This window comes from Scardinius erythrophthalmus, assembly GCF_964197995.2.
Source record: "Scardinius erythrophthalmus genome assembly, chromosome: 15".
NCBI classification, from domain to species: Eukaryota; Metazoa; Chordata; class Actinopteri; order Cypriniformes; family Leuciscidae; genus Scardinius; species Scardinius erythrophthalmus.
Genome location: NC_138235.1, coordinates 33,027,782 through 33,048,126, shown reverse-complemented (window position 1 = coordinate 33,048,126; position 20,345 = coordinate 33,027,782). Strand labels below are relative to the sequence as shown.

General features: G+C 37.0%; 1 protein-coding gene across 2 annotated transcripts in view; it reads left to right on the top strand.

Moving 5' to 3' along the window:
• Positions 1-1,390: 1,390 nt before the first annotated feature.
• acap3a (ArfGAP with coiled-coil, ankyrin repeat and PH domains 3a) overlaps positions 1,391-20,345 on the top strand; it is a 76,903-nt gene continuing 57,948 nt past the window's right edge. For both annotated transcript variants that reach the window (XM_081385946.1, XM_081385945.1), the window contains exon 1: positions 1,391-1,554. In XM_081385946.1, the coding sequence (XP_081242072.1) occupies positions 1,508-1,554 (47 nt within the window). In that variant the 5' untranslated portion in view covers positions 1,391-1,507. The remainder of the gene's footprint in view (positions 1,555-20,345) is intronic.

The following is a 20,345-nucleotide window of genomic DNA, read 5'->3' as shown; positions in this document are numbered from 1 at the left end:
GTATAAATCCTGCATTTACATGATTACTTACAGATCAATATGATTTTGCACATTTACAGACTTCAAATACACTAATAACATATCGTTTAGGAAAAAAGAGAAAGAAAATTTTCCTTATATAACATGTAAAATAGCACATGACCTTTTACAAATGACTACTGCACTAGCTTTTCTTTCTCTCATGTAAATATAAGATTGACAAGGGGGTGTGTTGAGCCCAAATAGACTTAGGGATCATCTCAAAAGATTGAATTATTTTCAAACAAAATCATTTCTACAAATCTAGTGAAGATACTATGTATAAATGTAATGTAAATGCTTTTGCGATTATAAATGGATGCCACTCACTGAATTAAATTTGCACATAAATATATGTGTCAACATAGCAGTTAGTTCAACCAAAAATGAAAATGATCCCATAATTTACTCGCACTCAAGTCATCTGACTTTCTTTTTTTCAGCCAAACACAATCAGAGTTATATTAAAAAATATCCTATATTGTCTTTGGCTGAAAGAAGAAAGTCATATAGGATGACTTAAGGGTGCTGTAAATTATGGGATATTTTTCATTTTTGGGTGAACTAACCCTTTAAGCTACTGTCCTTTGTGGCTGTATATAGCTCAGATTTTTATTTAATTAGCTCAACAGTTGTTTAGCAGATAGCAGGCTGTTAAAAAGTGCTAATGAGGGAAAAAAACTTGGAATTGGAACTCTAAATTAAATTATCTTTATTTTATAGCTAAATAAATGACAATATGCGACAGACTTTATAAAAAATGTAGCTATGTAAGATTTTTTTTTTTTTATTTTTCCTAGCAAAAATGAGAAATGACCAAATATGTGACCCTGGATCACAAAACCCGTCACAAGTCGCACGGGTATATTTGCGGTAATAGCCAATAATACATTGTATGGGTCAAAATTATAGATTTTTCTTTTATGCCAAAAATCATTAGGCTAGCCTATTCAATAAAGATCATGTTTCATGAAGATATTTTGTAAAATTCCTACCGTAAATATATAAAACATTTATTTTTTGTGAGTGAATGCAGCACAATCGCGAACATAAATGGACAACTTTAAAAGCGATTTTCTCAATGTTTTGATTCTTTTTTTTTACCCTCAGATTCCAGATTTGCAAATAGTTGTATCTCGACCAAATATTGTCCTATAGTAACAAACCATACATCAATTGAAAGCTTATTCATTCAACTTTCATGTGATGTATAAGTCTCCAGGGTCCAGGGTCACACATGAAAAGGACAGTATGGTAGCCAGCTAGTCTGATGCTAGCCGTTGACGCCTTTACGCGTTTTAGTCAGAGTAGAGAAACTGTTGACAGTCCCTAACTCTAGCATTAGAAGCGTGTGTTAAAGCTCAGTGGATTCACTCTCTGCCTGTGTGGAGTGAAGAGGCTGTAGTTCGCGGGATATCTTACATTTACTCTCTTGTTTACTGACGGCGATGAAACTTCAGTTGTAATATCTGGAAATAAATCGTCCAGTATGACGGTGGATTTTGAAGACTGCATCAAAGACTCACCCCGTTTTCGGTAGGCTGAAATATCTGTTTTCCACTGAAAGAGAGGTTTTACATTGAGTTAGTTGAGTGATATTATGGGTTGTAAATAATGTAATATTGAGAATTAGATATTATATAGCTTTTGTTAATTTCCAGTTGCAAGTCTTCAGTTACCTGCTATTCTGTTGTTTGCACAATAAATGTAGCCTACTATGATCTGATTTGATCAGTCAAGTCAGTGCCACGAGATAGACAGTATGAATTAATTAATTCGTTTTTATGTGCCCATACTGGTGAATAGTTGCTGTTTTTTTCTATTATTATCACTATTTACCAGTACATTTTGAAAAATGGTTTGTAATCATGTAGTGAGTGAACGTATAGTGTTTTAAAAATCTGGTCTGAGAACTGATGGAGTGATTCATGAACTGTCATCAATATCGTGCTTATTAAAATTGTCATCATCTGCTATTTTGTTGCTAAAAAGATGTATTTTCCATCTAACACAAAATCAGTTAGCTTGCAGAATGTCTACGCTGCTCTTTTCCATGTAATTAAAGTGAATTGTGACTGCAGTTTTCAAGCTGCAAAAAGAACCTGCACTGTTAAGTATGAGTATAAGTATAAGGAATAGACTGAAATTAAGTCCTTATGAAGGACTTTTACCCTACTTACCCATGAGAACTGACGATCAGACATCTGGTGATGCACTTGAATACATGAATATGACCAACTTAACTGTCAAGATTTACACCATATCTGTTCATCGAAAGATTGAGGTGATGGTGATTGTAATTTACACCATGTTAACTGACTGAGTGTGAGAGGGATGTTTGACCAGCTATCCAGTGCCCAGCAGTCATTGATTTTCCATGATTCATTCAGCATGGCTCATATCCCGTGCACAAATGTCTTGATGTTCCTCTCTAGGGCTATTTTTTCTTTAGTTGTGATTACATGGGCACTTAAGGCTGAATCATGCACATCATTTCTTGATAGTTCTTCCCTTGTGTTTCGATGGGTTAATTCTCAAAATAATGCCTGTTTTTCTTTGCTTTAAAGATGAAGTGAAATTTCTATGCCAGTTGCGTCTGAATGGCTCATGATGGTTGCCAGTTGTACAGAGATTAGTATATGGTTATAACTTATACCTATAGCTGTAGATATTTGCTATACTGTAACTGAATATACTATAACTTTTGCACCAAAAATAGTAAAAATAGTGAAATATTATTACAATGTTTTTGTATATAAATTTTAAATTGTGATTTATTCCTGTGATGCCAAAGCTGAATTTTCAGCATCATTTCTCCAGTCCTCAGTGTCACATGATCCTTCAGAAATCATTCTGATATGCTGAATTTCTACTCAAGGAACATTTCTTATTATTATCATTGTTGAAAACAGTTATGTTGGAACACATTTCCTCCATTATTCTTTGATGAATTGAAAGTTCCAAAGAACTTTTTTTTATATATATATATATATATTTGGTAACAATTGAATGTGTCCTTGCTGAATAAAAGCAAAGAAATACAATGAAAATGCAGTTTGCAGTTATTGCTCAGGTCATGTTGGTTGTCATGAAGCACACTGTGTAAATCAGTATCATTTAATGCAAAGCTGCTTGTACAGTGTAAATGTAAATGGCTGAGAAAATTCCTTCCCATCCGATGGCTCTCTTGACTATATTCCGAGAGGAAGGAGGTACAGGGTTTTGAACCTTATAGTGGGACATGGGATCTAAAGAATTCCGAATGTCCCACGCACTGACTCTAGCTGTGACTGTGGTAAAGCATCGAGATCCAGAGGTTAGACAAATAAACCAGCATTCCTTTACACCCACATCCCCTCCTCAGCACCAGCTCCGATTACTCCCCACGTGAGCGTGTGTGTTGAGTAAATGCGTCGGAGTGAGTGTGTGTGTGTGTGAGACCAGGCGGCATAATCCCTGCTCCAAATCAAAGACTTCCAGACTGGGAAGCAGCACCTTAATGGATGCCATCTGGCTGTGTGAGTCCGGTCTCCTCAGTCTCTTGAGGGATTTGCAGGAACTTTCTAATGTTATGAAGAAACTAGATTGTTAAATCTTCCGCTTTTCAAGAAGCCACACATTTTGAGGTATCGTTTATGTCTGTAGCACAAACTTGCTGTAATTCTTTGGGCAACCGAAGGAGCAATTGGGCGGTCGATTATTTTATAATTAAAATATCATGTATTTTATAAAGAATTGTTTTTATGGAGTTTTAAACACCTGTTAAATTAATAAATATTCAGAAATTTATAGGCACAGTTTGTTGAGGTTTGTCTTGTACAATACAAATTATAATTTGCTGGCACTAGCACAGTAACTAAACATCAATTCATTATCTAAAACACAAAACACTAATAATAAAGTGATTTGTAATGACTTGACGTGCTTGTAACAGATTATTTCATATTTTTGATTTCGAACGATGCCTCTTATGCTCACCAATGCTGCATTTATTTGAACAAAAATACAGTAAAATTTTCAGTATCATTACTCCAGTCTTCAGTGTCACATGATCCTTCAGAAATAATTCTAATATGCGGATTTGCTGCTCAAGAAACATTTATTATTATTATACATTTTTGTGGAAGCCATCATCCATTTATTTAGGATTTTTTGATAGATTAATTTCATTCCAAAAAATAAATAAAAAATTCTTACTGACTGCAAATGTTGACCTGTAGTGTATGGACTTTTACTAAGACCCAAAACTTAATTAGTACTCTTGACACAACCACTGTATTAATGACTCTTCTGTGGAGGTGAAAGCTGTTGTAAGATCTCAGGATGTTTTTCTTCATCTAAAACATTTAATACAATCTACTTCCTTCACTTGTTGGTTGCATGCTGCGCATTACCTCCGCATGGCTAGTTTCACACACTGACTCTTAGCACGGCGTTCATGCATTCACACACCCTTTACAATTATCCTTCCCTGCATTTCTATTCCTGCCAATCTCTGGCAACCCTCAAAGACCTTGTGGTTTGGACTCCGTCACTCCGGTCACTCTTTGATGTTAGTTTGAAAGGTCAAGGCCACAAAAGTGCCAGTGGGTTTTGCATGTGGTATTTTCTTTGCGCTCAATCAAAAATGCAGTCTTCATAACGGATGTTATCTTTATTGTCCGTGTACAATTTTCCGCATTCTGCTATAGTGTTAACAGATATGGAGCATTGAGCAAATTGTAGCCACCTGACCAAATATTATTCATCATTCCTGACTCAAGTCTGCTGTGTCACCTTTCTTTCCAACCCCCTCTGCGAGCGGACCGGTGCGTTCCAGCGCCTGGCCAGGAGTTATTACTGTAATTTATTACATCTCCAGAACTTTCAGTACCATTCTCCAGTTTCATTTGAAATCCTTTTTCTGTCTGAGGAAACCCGGGGCTTATTCAAGCTGTCGTTGTTTGGGTGCTAAGTTTGATGGTTCAATCAATAAAGTGCCTTACATAATGACTTGCTGGCGGAACGGATGCTTTTTATAGAGAAGCTCCATCCTATGATGCTTTTTAAGTTGTTTTACTGTTTCACTGAGTGCAATGCAGGCTTTTTCCGTACTCAGATGATTATGAGAGGTCACTGCGGCCATATTTGACCATGACCACCGAAACCGTCCTACAAGAATGATCAAATAAGAGCTTTTATTCTCATTCTGAATTTTTTTTTATATATAATTCTGACATAAAACATTCAGTGGACAGACTATACAGATGTAGATTTCTAGATATTTATTTGAGAAAGACAAACATACAGTATGTGTCGTATTTTCTTCAGTATTAATATCCAGTGGTTTTAATATCAAGGACTAGGGATGCACAAATATATCAGTGTCATATCTGATGTTTTATTCTTAAATTATTGTATATGTTTCGGCCAGTATTTTTATATGAATCACATTTACCATCATCTAATACTCAGTTAAACTTTAAAAACTAATTTAATAACATTGTTAAACATAGTCTTTTACTAATCAAATCTCAAAATGAATATGAAATATGATTTATGTATTATGAATACACTATGTTTTTTCTAAGAAGTCTCTGATTGTCATCAAGGCTGCATTTATTTGATAAAAAATACGGTAAAACCTGTAATATTGTGAAATATTATAAGGATTTAAAATAATTGATTTTAGTTTTTAAATGTATTTTATTTTTATTTTGACAAAATTGTATAGAATTTAAATATCAGCCATAACATGACATTTAATGTCATCATATCTCTGTCAAAAACAGATCCTTTTAAAGTTCGGGAAACTTTGAGTGTTATTGACTGAGTCTTGAATGGACCTGCTGTTTATATGTATTGGGCACATTGTGGGAAGGGGGCACATCCTCGTCCTGTTGCTGTGACCCGTGGCATAAGTTCAGTTTATGATTCACATGTGTCGTCCCCAGCTTGTTGCAGAATGTTCTCATTGTCCATGATGCCTCTCTGTCACACTGGCTGCTTTCCCTGAGACGGATCAATTGGGTCAGCATGATTGGAGACCAACAGCTGGTTGATGTATGGCGGCTTCTCATGATCATGTGAGAACCAGGGGAGGACTTTTTGAACTTGTGTACAGATTTAATTTAACCACTAGGTCAGCTGAGTTATGATTGATTTTGAATTTACAAAGACCAAAATCATATAGTATTCAAGGCCAGAATGCAATCATGAATGCAATGCACTGTCTTGTACAATTTTAACGAGCATTTTTCAAAGGCTATTACAACAGATGTGATATTATTGAAATGATATGAGGTAATATTGTTTGTTTATGGCTTGCTAAGGTTTTGTTAGTCTGATATGACAGTAGTTGACAGTTTACACTAATGAATGCTATAGTACACTAAAATGCAACTAAAGCAGGACTCCAGACTAACATTTGAGAGCACTAGCCAGTATAGACCAGTGCCACTAAGTTCTACAGATGGTGGCACCAGCACCTGATTTGGTAGTGCTTCTATCATACTGAACTGGCCGACAGCTTCATTGAATATAAAAGTAATGCTCTTGTCTTTACTTACTTTTTCTTGTAATTCATTCGCAATTTTTTTTAAAAAGGTGGTTTTTGTCACTTTTCCTACTTCATAATTCAAACTTTGACTATTTATTGATGATTGTGATTTCATCATGTCTAAATATAAATTCAAAAGCAAAACGTGAAAAATATATATTAGGGCGTGGAAATGGCTAATAAGCCAATAAGTGCTCCTCTGCCGCCACCTACTGATTGAATTTATTTTTAATTTTTTTACTAAAACTATAAACTTTTTATGCCTTTTGGCCGTTCATTTACAAGACAACAACGTTTTGTTAGCCTGAAAACGCAAACTTTTGAAAACTGGATTCAAAGTGCAAGTTTTTGAAAACAATACCTTTATCGTCTCCGTGTAAACTACAAAACGCAAATTTGTGAAAATGGTGAAGTCATGCACATGCGTATTATATGTTCAGTCTATAGGCGTGTAGTGTTTCTTTAAAGTGACATCGCCAGCTACTGGCCTGGCATGAATAATACAGAGTTTTTAATTTTGACAGCATTGTCATCTGTACGCGAAAAACGCAAGGGAATAACTTTTCCATTTTTAGTACATCGTTGTCGTGTAAACGTACCATTAGTTTTACAAATGGGGACAAAATTGCAGTAGCACCTCACTGCAGTACACGAGATCCAGGGGGCGGAGTTAGATCCAGACCGATGGGGTGGAGTTTGGTAGGTTTAGGGGTGGGTTTAGGGATCAGGGGTGCAGTTTGGTAGGTTTAGGGGAGGGTTTAGGGATCAGGGGTGCAGTTTGGTAGGTTTAGGGGAGGGTTTAGGGATCAGGGGTGCAGTTTGGTAGGTTTAGGGGAGGGTTTAGGGATCAGGGGGTGGAGATGGGTAGGTTTAGGTATATGTAAGGTGGGAGGAGTTGGATCTGGATCCAACTCCTCGCCCTGGATTTCGTGTTCTGCAGTGAGGACCATCTCCAAAATTGGGATATCTGTGGTTTATAACTGCCGAATTTGAATGCTTCTCGTTAAATCTTGCAGCGATGTCGTTAATTATACTGCGAATTCAAACGCTTTCTCAATGGATCTCCCAGCGCTGGAGATCGAGATCGGCCCGCGAGTAAAACCTGTTCTGAGCTCGTGCTACTCAAACGAGTTGTGCATTTTGATTCGCTTTTGTTTGCCTCTAACAAAATTTAGTCAAACCGGCTGGAAAAAAAGTAGCGAAATGCGACCATTTGGTCACAGTCTGGAGCTCTGTAAGGATAATTAGATATGCCTATTAAAATTCTGGCTTATAGTAATAAGACAATGATTATTTTCTTGTACAGATTAAACATTTTGTCAATATAAATAGATAAAACAGTAAATGTATATTAGCCTACGGATCAAAATTTTGGAATAATTAAAAAATGAATTAAGTTTTTGTAGGAAGTCTCCTACTGTATGTTCACCAAAGCTGAATTTATTTGATCAAAAATGCTGTTAAAACAGTACTGCGAAATATTATTACAATTTGATGGCAAAGCTGAATTTTCAGCATCATTACTCCAGTCTTCAGTGTCACATGATCCTTCAGAAATCATTCTAAAAATAAGAAAGTTATGAAAGTTGAGCATAATGAGCTTATGTGCTTTGTTGCTTTGTCCTCATTTTAAGTGCTTTATGTGTCATTATTCATTGTCCTTCCCTATGATGATATACAATGCAAACTGTTTCCTGGCGCTGAATTGTTGACTTGATTTTTTTGATCCAGTTTTAGACAATGATCTCATTCATCTGTGATTACAGATCGTTTTAACCCTGCTTTAGAGATTAAATGTGTTGTCTACAGGTGTCTTAGATAACTATTGCATATCCTCCTTAGACTAAATACAGATTGTAATTAGTGTCAGGAGAATATATCGGGCTGACCAAAGGATGGGGAATGGATTGCTTTTATCTATAAAACCTTTGAAAGTACGCTAGACCATTAACCAATCATTTGATGCATGTTGCACAGAAAAAGAGCAAACCATTTGACTGGGTTTAGAATAGTTTTCCAGTATGTCCTCAGAGAGGCGGATGTTTGGTAAGGTTTGGTTGTTTTTGAAGTTGTTCCTGAAGAGTTGCTGTTGCTTTGAGCAGGAAGGGATTTCTGCAACATGCTCTTATTTCTTCTGCTCTACTTCATATTGACCTCCTTCTGTTCTGAATGTGTTCCAGCAGGGCCCGACTTTTTCCTTACCTCGACAGACCCACACGATCATAAGCCAGATGGGTTCAGGCGTCCCTCACTTAATTGGGCTACAAACCTCTGTGCTGCACGACTGCATACAAGATATTAGCTTGATGCTAATGTAGATGAGAATATTTAGGCTAATTAAAATAATAAGAGTGCATAGTGAGTGCTAAGTTTTGATTTTAAGTCAATATGCATTGCCCCCTTTAGCTCTGGGTATATAGAGCTAATTAGTCACCCGACATTTGTCGTGCCTTAAAAGACAAATTGTCTAGTTTCCAGAGTCAGGCTCGCCTTGAATGCCGCCCTGTTCATTTAAATGATCCTATTTCTACATTATTCAACAAGACTTAAGCTGTAAGCTTATATCGATCTTGCTAAGGGTGTCACTGATTTGTCCTGCCTCACTGGACTACGGCCTCAATGTGAAAACAACAAGGATTAGGTCAGCAGTTTAAACATTGCTGCTAATCATGGATTAGCCCACATTTCCTCCAGAACACAGTCCCGGGACGTCAAGGTGTGCGGACAGCCGCTTGATCACCTCAGCTTGATCCAACTGCTCCAGATCCAACAAAAATCGTAAAAACAAAATTAGATGGCTCATTAGCTGAATCAAATTACTTTGGATGTTAAAATATTAGGGCTGGGCAAAGATTAATCACAATTAATCACATCCAGAAAGTTTGTGTTTACATAATATATATGTTTACTGTGTATAATTATGTTGTATATATAAATACACACACATGGTATATATTTAAGAAAATTGTGTTATTTATATATAAAATGTTAAAAATAGCTTAAATGTAACTTTACACCCTTGCCTCATTTATTATACATGGTTCTATGAATATGCGAATGAGCCCCGCCTCCACTCACTCACACCAGCTTAGAGATCCACTCGTTGACGATCACACGTTGATGTTTTTGGTTACAAGGTAGTTTGTGACGTCAGAAATACCAGCTCTCAGCAATATTCAGCAATGGTGTTGACTTATGAATTTGCACATGGTTTGTCTTAAAGCATATTAAAAACACCACATAGACATATAAACAACATTAAAAGCTGGATTTCCCCCACAGGGGGACAGATTTTATGTGTGAATTGATTAATACGAATTTTCTTGGAATTGCATCAAAAGCATGGTGTAATATCTAAAGGATGCTGTATTTAAAATGACTTCAGATGTTAAAATGCTTTTAATACTCCAAAAAACTGATACCCCAAATGCGCTATGTGTAGACATGTGGTCCGTTATGTCATCGTTCAGTTCTCAAGTCAGTGGAAAGCGGCCTGTTCAGATAGAGAATCCAAGCCGGGTTCACAGTATGATCTTGCTCACAATTTGGCCGTCTAAGACAAATGTTGAGAATCCTAAAAGATTCCTCTGATCCCGGAAGTCAGATGCCAAAATCTGAAGTCTTTTATAGCTAGTTTGTCATGTTTGCCAACAGATGATTAATGACCGTTGCGATCAAATTTGACCTTTCACAAAACTCTGGTAGTGTCAGTACGACTTCTCCTACGACAATTGTTCAAATCAAGAATCAATAGGAGCGCAGAACCTGATGAGGCAAATAGTGAGACTACAACAAACCACCACTTGATCCACAGACTTGCTTCATTTTCCTTTTCAAGACAAGTCATGATCAGAATTAACTCCAGAGATTGTTTTTGTTTGCTAGCCACCATTTCAATCCTGCATGTAAAAGCAGCTCACAGTCACCGACCGTGTCGTGGATTGATGATTTAAATCTCCAGACGAGTCTTCTTGCGTGTCCGTTTTTGACACGTCTTGACTATTGAGATCCCACAATGTGACATGGCTTACTGTACAACGGGGATCATGTTCATACAATCTGACAAGCAACACACTGTAAAAACTAAAGGAGCCTCAAATATCCTGTTGGATACTCAAGGAACTTCAAAATGTAATTTAGGTGCCTCAAAGCTCTTTCTCCTATAGTAGGGTTACTGGAGGAGCATTGACAATCTTTGAGGTTCTTGCTGGAACTTATGGGATCCTTTAAGCACTTTGTATTTAGTTCAGAGTTTCTGGAGTCACCTTTTCATTACCATGAGTCCTCAAAGTGCTTTGGGAGAAAATAGAGGAACTTGAATGCAAAAAAATGGTTATTGGAAGATCTTTTAACATTTAAGTGGTTCCTGGAAGATCTCTTATGTTAAAGCCAGCATCTGGAGGAACCCAATGGTTCAGTGAGGCCAGAATACGATTATTATTATCCTATAATTATTACTGTATTATTATAGGCTACTTAAGTTTGATTCAGTATACATACCCAGGTGAAAAAGACGTACTATTAAATGTATTAAAAATGTACTTGAGTGTGTTTTTAGTAGACCTACAATACAAATACTTTAATGCATTTTTAATACATTTAACAGTAGCCTACGTCTTTTTCACTTGGGTAGCTTACATTTATTTAGTATAGGTCTATTTTATTGAGTAATTTAAACCTTAAACAACAACCCAAAATAATAATAATATTAATAATATGAAGAAGAAGAACCAGGAGGAGAAAAGTTTTATTGTGTCGCGAAACTGCTGCTATAGGCTCTATGCAGCGGGGATTGTGACGTGTTTCCGACTACACTCTCTACTGGGCTAACAGTTTCCGGTTCCGTATTTACGTCTGACGGTTAGCGCGATACTTACCAGCGACAAACCTTTTTGGTTGTTCTTATATCTAGTTTTTGGCAGCTTAACCATGGAGAAAAAGGTTTTCCGATACCAAAAGCTAATGCGACCTAGATCGGAACATTGTTGTGTGCCGTTGTGCGTTGTGTCGGCAAGATACAACTCGACTGTGAGTTTCCATTCATTTCCAGTGGAAGAGGATCTCAGAAAAAAGTGGATCGCGCAGATCAGGAGAGATGACTTCCAAGTCAACAAAAACACAAAGGTGTGTAGCGTTCATTTCAGACATGATGACTTTATGGAAGGGGCTCGTCTGAAACGTCTGAAAAAGGGTGTTTTCCCTACACTGTTTGAGTGGAACCGTCAGGAGCAGCCGCCGAGGTTGAGTGTTTGGGAACGTCGAGAGAGACCGCTGACCCCTGATCCTGACTCGGACGTAGACCAAGAAGATATGGACTTTGATGTGGAGAGGACTGGACATGATTATTGTTCAGTTCCCGAAGCTGCAGCTGTGGACATGGTTCTACATGAAAACGAGGAGTTAAAAAGGGAGATAGAAGATGTACGGAAGCAGTTGGAGCAAACAAAGATCACACACCGCTTTGGTCTCAGGAGATTTGCTGGGTCCGATGAGGACATACGCTTTTATACAAGGTAAGATTATATTGCCTGTGGTAAGCATTTGTAATAGCGTTGCCACTGTCTGTGAAAACACTAGTCCACGTTTCTGATAAATATGATTGGAGTTATATACGCTAGTTACACGTAGCCTAGGCAGCCTAAAAGTAGGCTACACTGACCAAAATAATAACAACAACGTAGACTAACATAATTATAAGTATGAACACCAGCTGGTGAAACGATTAATCGTGATTAATCACATAAAAAAAAAACGTTTGTGTGTACATACACATGCATGTATATATTTAAGAAACAATTGCTTAAATATACTGTGTGTATATATGAAGAGTTCAGATGCAAAAGCCTATAAGTGCCATCTGAAATTTACTTCTCGAATGATAATTTTTTATAAAGCTCGTATATTTAAGTTCAATAATTTCACTTAAATGGCAATGCAAATTACCTATTAATTGTCATTTAAGTGAAATTACTTAACTTAAATATGCAAGCTTTATAAAAAATTATCATTCTAGAAGTAAATTTCAGATGGCACTTATAGGCTTTTGCATCTGAACTCTTCACATATATATATATATATATATATATATATATATATATATATATATATATATATATATATATAAAATTTGAATTATATATAAATATTTAATATATAAATAACACATTTTTCTTAAAAATATACATACGTGTGTGTGTTTTTATATATACTAAATAATTATACACAGTACACACACATATATTATGTGTACAGTGTACACAAACATTTGTTTTGGATGCGATTAATCGTTTCACAGCCCTAAACAGCAACCAGAGTTAGTTTAATCATACCAAATTCCATAATTGTCATGACTCAATATTGCAAGATTGTAGTTCAGCATTCCTATTTTCTAAACTTTAAACTTACTACAAAGCTATGTATAAGTATTTTATGCCATGTGAGAACCAATGCACGTTTCTTTCTTGACAGATTTGCAACATACAACCACCTGATGGCCTTCTGGGAACTGATTGAACCGGCAACTCACAGGATGATTCGTGTCACCAATTCCAAAGTCTTCAAGGAGCCTGGAAACACTCGGGCACTTCCTGCAATAGATGAGTTCTTCCTGTTCTTGATGCATCTTGCTTTGGGCCTCAAGCAAAGGGACCTTGGTCATCGGTTTCAAGTACATCAGACCACTGTAAGCCGCATCGTAACAACCTGGGCCAACTTCCTGTATTTTGTCCTGGGGTCAGTGTGCATTTGGATGCCAAAAGAGAAAGTACGAGCCCATCTGCCAGAAGAATTCCATCAATTTCGAGACACACAGGTTATCCTGGATTGTACAGAGATCCGCTGCCAAACACCTTCCTCTTTGCTACTACAAAGTGAGGTCTTTTCAAATTACAAGTCTCACTGCACCTTCAAAGCTTTAGTAGGAATGGCACCTCATGGTGCAATAACATTTGTTTCTGCACTGTATGCAGGGTCTATTAGTGACCGGGAGCTGTTCAAACAGTCAGGGATCATTAACCTTCTTACCCCTGACATGGCCATCATGGTGGATAAGGGCTTCTTAATTGATAGCCTAGTGCCATGTAAAATCCACCGGCCTGTTTTCCTGACCAATGGAAAACAAATGTCAGCTGATGAAGTGACACACACTCAGTCTGTGGCTAGGCTCAGGGTACATGTTGAACGTCTTATCCGTCGTGTTAAAGAGCATAAGTTGTTTGACACCGTCATCCCCTTGTCCATTTCTGGTAGCATAAACCAACTGTTCACAGTGGCATGTTTGCTTGTGAACTACCAATGTGGACCACTTGTCAAGGCATGGAGCCATTGAGCCTAAAAACTCTCATCCTTGGTGATATGCTAAGGTTTGTATAAATATTGTACATATACTTTTGTAAATACTATGGATTTCACACTGTTCTGTATTCATACCTCTGATCAACAGACAAAACTAAGACAGTGTTTCCTTATACATATTTTATTATAATTTCATAATACAGAACACAAAAATAACCATAAGAATCGAGAGATATATGTATATACATGTGTAATGTAATAGATATATTGATATATTAGATATATATTGTATAAAAATAATAATATATATATATATATATATATAATGCTGTACAAAGATAATGTATATATACTGTAATATAATAGATAGGTATATTATATTGTGTATAGTGTATAAATATAGTGTGTGTGTGTATGTATGTAAATATTGTTTAGTGTAAATAACTATGAATAATACAATAAATATAATGCTGTATAAAGATGTATATATACATGTGTATTGTAATATAATAAATATAGATTGTTATATGTATTGTATAAATATATGTACATGAGTGTATATATGTAAATCATTTTAATAAGAATAATACAATAAATATAGAATACCATAAATATAATACTGTACAATAATTTCAGAGTAATTGAATGGACCACCAGTGATATGTGGCCACACTCACACTTAACACAGTCATTAAATGAAGCAACATCTGAAATCTGAAATTACTTAAACACGCAAACACTTCAGTAGGTAGTGGTAAAAAAAAAAAGAGATCTCCTCGGTCTCTAATGGTACGCATTACATCTACATTTTTGTGTATGCGTTCAACAAGCATGTCCTCCTGCGCACATACCACGAAATCGCACCACTCCAAACCTGTTAGGAGGATCTGACCTTGTACTTGCCAATAGTACTTGTGCTGCCTCCTAAGCTGCAGAGAGCCACCAGACATTTTCAGGTAGGGACAGTCAACGTAACTCTTGATGTTGGGGCACTTAATTTCCAGCAGGCCGAATGGTGGGTTTTCAGAAGGATCAAACACGACTCCATCGGGGGAGCACCCCAGCCATGGAGCATCAGGGTGTATAATGAACCCGCAGGGTGAATAGTTGACATTTTTTAAACTGCAGTACTCTGTCACGGCAACTGGCTCCATATCGATTCCTCTCCTCATGTCCTTCGTCATGACAGTCCCCCTCAGAATTCTGTGTGCCAGATTTTCAGCTGATGTATGACAGCGAACATGGCATGCCTCGTGAAAGCGTGTAGATGTAACTCGCATCTTTCTCAGTCGATGCCATTCCTGGCATGAGCTCTGCTCCCGTGTTGCAGCTTCAATCCTGTGGGCCATGTGGAATGACACCTGTAGCGATTTTATATATACATGTTCCTCCTCTGATAACACATGGGCGCATGTGGTTGGCTCAAGCCTATAGCCTTGGATGGGAAGGGAAGGTTGGGCAGGGGCATCTGGGATGTTGATGATTTCCCGCATTTCTGGTGGTTTTTGCTGAAATGACAGCACACTCCCGGCCTGGACAGCCCCAAAAGCTGACTGAACTAATGGGACTTCCGCTGACATGCCCATGGTGGTCACCAGAGGTGCAAGCAAAGGGGGAAAGTCCCTATATACTTCTGCCACTCTCAATGTGGCAAGATCTGGCATTTCCCCATCCAGTGCTTTGTAGAGAGAACTTCTGAAAATGTTGAAGTGAAAAGATGTAAAAAAAAAACTAAAAAAACTGCAGCATATTAACTGCATACATATTAACCACATCAACACAGCTTAAACTAAAGGTAATATAGTCTCACCTCACACAAACAGCGGTAGAATTTTGGGGTTTGCGGACCTCCATGTCTCCCACCGGACCTGGCCTAACACCCTGACAGCAATGACACATTTTGACATGGCATCACAATAGTTACATGGTACAATTCACATGACAGACAGATGACTTACCAAGGTCCTTGGCTTATGCCAGGTTTGCTCACTTTCTGTGCAACTGTGCACTGGGGGTACAGCAGGGAGGCCTAATTGTGAAAAGTGTGCTGTTTGATATAGTAGTGCAACCAAATGGTTGCATAAGGCACACCCCGCCACACAGGAGCAGTGGGTGCTCACCAAAATGACAGGTTTCAAGTCTTTTAACACCATCTAGGGAGAAATAGAAGCTTAGATGAGAAATACCTCTTAAGAGATAAACTGTTAACAAGAAAAATATAACTAATAAAAGCATACGGTTGTATTGACTTGGTAAAGTTGTTTTTATATTCGCACATTCGCGCTTAAAATGTTTTCCCCGCTTGGCAATTTTTTACTTTTTAGGAAAACTTGACTATGTGACATGGCGCTGTCCATGTATGTGGTACTGAAGGTGCTACCTGTAATGATCCTCCGAATGTACAAAATACATTGATCTCTATATGCGCAGGCGGCTGAGAGACGGATCCGAAGGGACCAATCAGTAAATCAAAAACACACACTATAGTGTCACTAAATTCAGTTCACACATCACTACTGTCCTGATGATTATACTACAACACTTATTTTGGGTAAAAAAAAAATTGCATTATTTTTATGATTTGTTATTATGAAAAATATTCAAAAACTTCACTGTAATTATCTGTATTGTTGCCAAATTCAGATCACACATTGTAATGCAATTATACAATTGTATTGCATTTATCCAAAACAAAGTCTTGTTATATAACCAGCAGGACAGCAGTGATGTGTCATGTGTGATCTGAATTTGGCAACAATACAGAATTACAGTGAAGTTTTTGAATATTGTGTAGTAACACTTTTCGGGGTTTGCACTTTGCAGACGGTCCCTTCTCAGCAGCTTGCGCATAGAGATCAATGTATTTTTTCCACTGCGAAGGAAAGCTCGTTTTTAGGAAAATTAGGCTCTGCACTTTCGCTTTGCACTTTCGGTTGTCTGCAGGTGTTATATGTATAGTTATGTGTTAGGTGTTATTTGTGTAGTAACAACTTTTAGTTCACGAGTTACTGAACGCGAAAGTCCGCGAATATGCGACTGTGCGAATATAAAACCAACTTTACCTATGTTGTATTGTAGATGAGAGCTACATAGGCCTACTCATTCACATCCATAAACAGTAGACTGAGCCATGTACATTTAGATAATGCTACTTATCAGCTGGGCAACTTATCAGCCTAACCATTACCCTAACATTGACCCTAATCACCCTACTTTCAATTCGTGTGGCTTTTCATTTTTCCTCATGGATCTATGACAGACTGCCCTCACGCTGACCTCTCCTGTCACCTTGTTTTTCATTGACACTGTTACGGAAAAAGATGAATATACATTTCGAAACTGGATTACACGTTCTTACACTGTGCTAGTTTGTCTGTTTTAATATAGTAGAGTAGTGTGAAACAAAATAGCTAACGTTAACAAGTTCAGTCACGTCAGTTTCTTGATTACAATATAACTGTTAGCATGATAACGTTAGCTTACTTACCCTCATAGTTGTCGATATAGCTGCCGATATACATTTTAAATCCCTTTTCCCGCTTGCTGTTGGGAGCAGCACATGATGTTGTTATGAGTCGATCTATGTCATTTACCGTGAGACGAGGTAAATCCTGAAGACAGCGACTATAAAAGAGAGCCATATCTGTCCGTGTATAAACAGGAAGTTGAACAGGAAGTTGATAGCCTAGTACACGCGAACCCGGAACTGTTACGTGCATAGAGCCTATTCCTCTGCTCTCGTCGTTTCAGTGAAGCTCGCGCTGCTCGCGCGCAACAAAGCTCAGCTGATCGACGTCATCGGGTTTGAAAGTAACGGTTCCTCTCATCAAAGCTTCCACCGTTTGTTCGGCTCTCCGTTACAAGGTTTGTAAACTCGCCAAATAAATATAAATACAGAGTCTACTCACTATATATTCAAACACACATATAAACTAAATGTATTATACATTACTACGTTTTTACAGTGTTAACCACTCATTTATTGCACAGTATCTGGTATGAAGGTTTTAGCCGCGATGCTAACTAACGTACGTTGATCTAATGAACAAATGGAAATTACTGACTTATTGTCTTAGATTGATTTAGTCATTCAATTCAACATATTCTGTACAACTGTGTCTTCAAATTGCTGATATAGCCTATAATTTAGCTGATTCCTGCTGTCGTCATTGGCGTTTGTTATGAATAACAAAAGCAGGTTAATATAGTCTGTTTTTGTTTAATGTTAGCCTAACTTTACTTACTACAGGTGCTCTCATTCTCTCAAATACCATTTTAAAGCCATTTACTGGTCAATAAATATTATGTTGTGAATAATCAGATTTGTTCTTTTGTTTCCCCAGAACAACCATTACATTTCTAAAATAATCTGAACATTTCAGTGGCAACATTGAATTACAGTAAGTTACCTGCACCACATGCAAGTACTTAATTACTATGAACTTTCTCTGTGTGAAATTGTATTGTTTGACTGTGTACTTGTGTTTTTTAATCAGTTATTCTCTGAAAATCTTCCCTCATGCTCTCAAATCTCATTCATGTTACTCAGAAAAATAATATCACAGGTTTGGTTCACAAATAATGATAGGCATTTTTTATTATATCTTTATCATTTGCATTTGAATATAAGACATTTTAACTCTGAATTATAACTTCAAGTTTAGTCTTTTTCGACAAAAAAAAGGAAAAAGCTATTATATGGCTTCAGAAGACTGTATAGACCTTATAGACCTTCAGAAGACTGTAAGACCATAACACATGAGTTGTGAACTCATTGATTATTTTTAGGATCTTTTCTGGGACATTTTTGGAGCTTAACCATTTTTACATAAATTGTTGCATTGAATTGAACCAGACAAGTGTACACAAGAATGGTTTCATGAATGATTTACACATTTTTTTTTCTGCTTGTGTTTCATGCAGTGAAATTGAATGGTGACTGGGGTTTCATTAGGCCTGAGATCTGCTTTTGGGTTCCACAGACAGAAAGTCAAACAGGTTTGGAACGTCACAAGGCTGTGGAAATTATTTAAATTTCACAACTATCACTTTAATAACATTACTAACAGTACATTTTGTACTTTTCAAGGATCTCGGTAAGCTGAAATGCAAGTTTGAACAAGAATAAAAATCCTCCTGTAGACCTGAAAATCATTGAAGTGCCTGGACCATCCACCAGAAAAGAGGAAAAACAAACGGAAACTAAATCTGCGGCACCTTTTCACTTTTCTAACTCTTTAAGTACCTCACACCAACTTGGTCCCATAGTGACATTTTTGACCACAAACGGAATTGCTGATCGTGTGTATTCTTATTGAAATGACTGGAATTCACCAGTGAACATTCACAGAACAACAGATAATTGTACTGCACCTTAATACTGTTTCCGGGTCGAAGCCTCTACTTCCTCTATCTTGTTTCATGAGAATACTCAACAACCATTTATGAACACTGTTGATTCAAGTCACACATTTAAGCTTTTCAAAAGCCATAGTGTACGTTAGTCTCCAGTCTAACGGCATCCCAGACTTCAACATTTTATGATTCAAAATAGCTGAATATCTAACCATCAGAGATTTTGGTATAGAGATAAAGGTTAGGATCGTAATTTTCAGGAATATTACAGCACAATGAGTGCATATTAGCACTTTTTGTTTGTTTTTGGCATCTGATAGAGCTTTTGGACTTGGAAACAGTGATGTCAGACTTGCCATCGAACTGAAACACAAATGTTTTAAAGTTAAGTGAAGATGGGCATTTTTAATTAGTCAAAATTATTATTTTTAGCGCAATTTTCCACCGGACAAAATTGCGCTTGTTAACTCATGATTTCTGTTCTGTGCGTCTGTGCGCACCAATCTTGCACTTCTATCTACTCCTCAACCAGACCACCTAGAGACTTCGGGTTTTCGGCATTATGTTAAGGAAGGTCTAATCTCGGGAACGCACAAAAAAAAATCCAGGAAAAGATTTACTATCTCTTAGTGTTGTGATCCCATGAGGTGAGAAAATTGCGCTAAAACACTCACCGAGTTTTCATTACTTGTTTACATTGATTTATTTCGTGGAACATGTGTTGCTTATGTATTATACTATTTTTTGTGTATTCATTGATATTAATCTATAGTTAGCTTTTTTTCCTATGTGCATAGAAGAGTATGTATAAAAATGAATATAAAATATGTAATAAACAATTCTTATTTTGTATTTGGTTCAATTTGTTTATTATAATAGAAGTCAAAGGTAACCATAGTTACAACATGAAATTAAATATGTGAAGAAAATGAAATTTGGTTCCTGGAGGCACCCAAAGTGGTTCCACACAGTGCCTAATATAAGAGTTCCTCAGAAAACCACTGTGGTTCCTCAGAAAACCGCCCCTTTTTAAAGGGTGCCTAGAGGATCTAAAGACGGTTCCGCCGGTGTGGCAAAGTGAAGAATCCCAAAAGGTTCCTCCAGGCACCTTTTATTTTTACAGTGCAGTTGTGAAGAACTA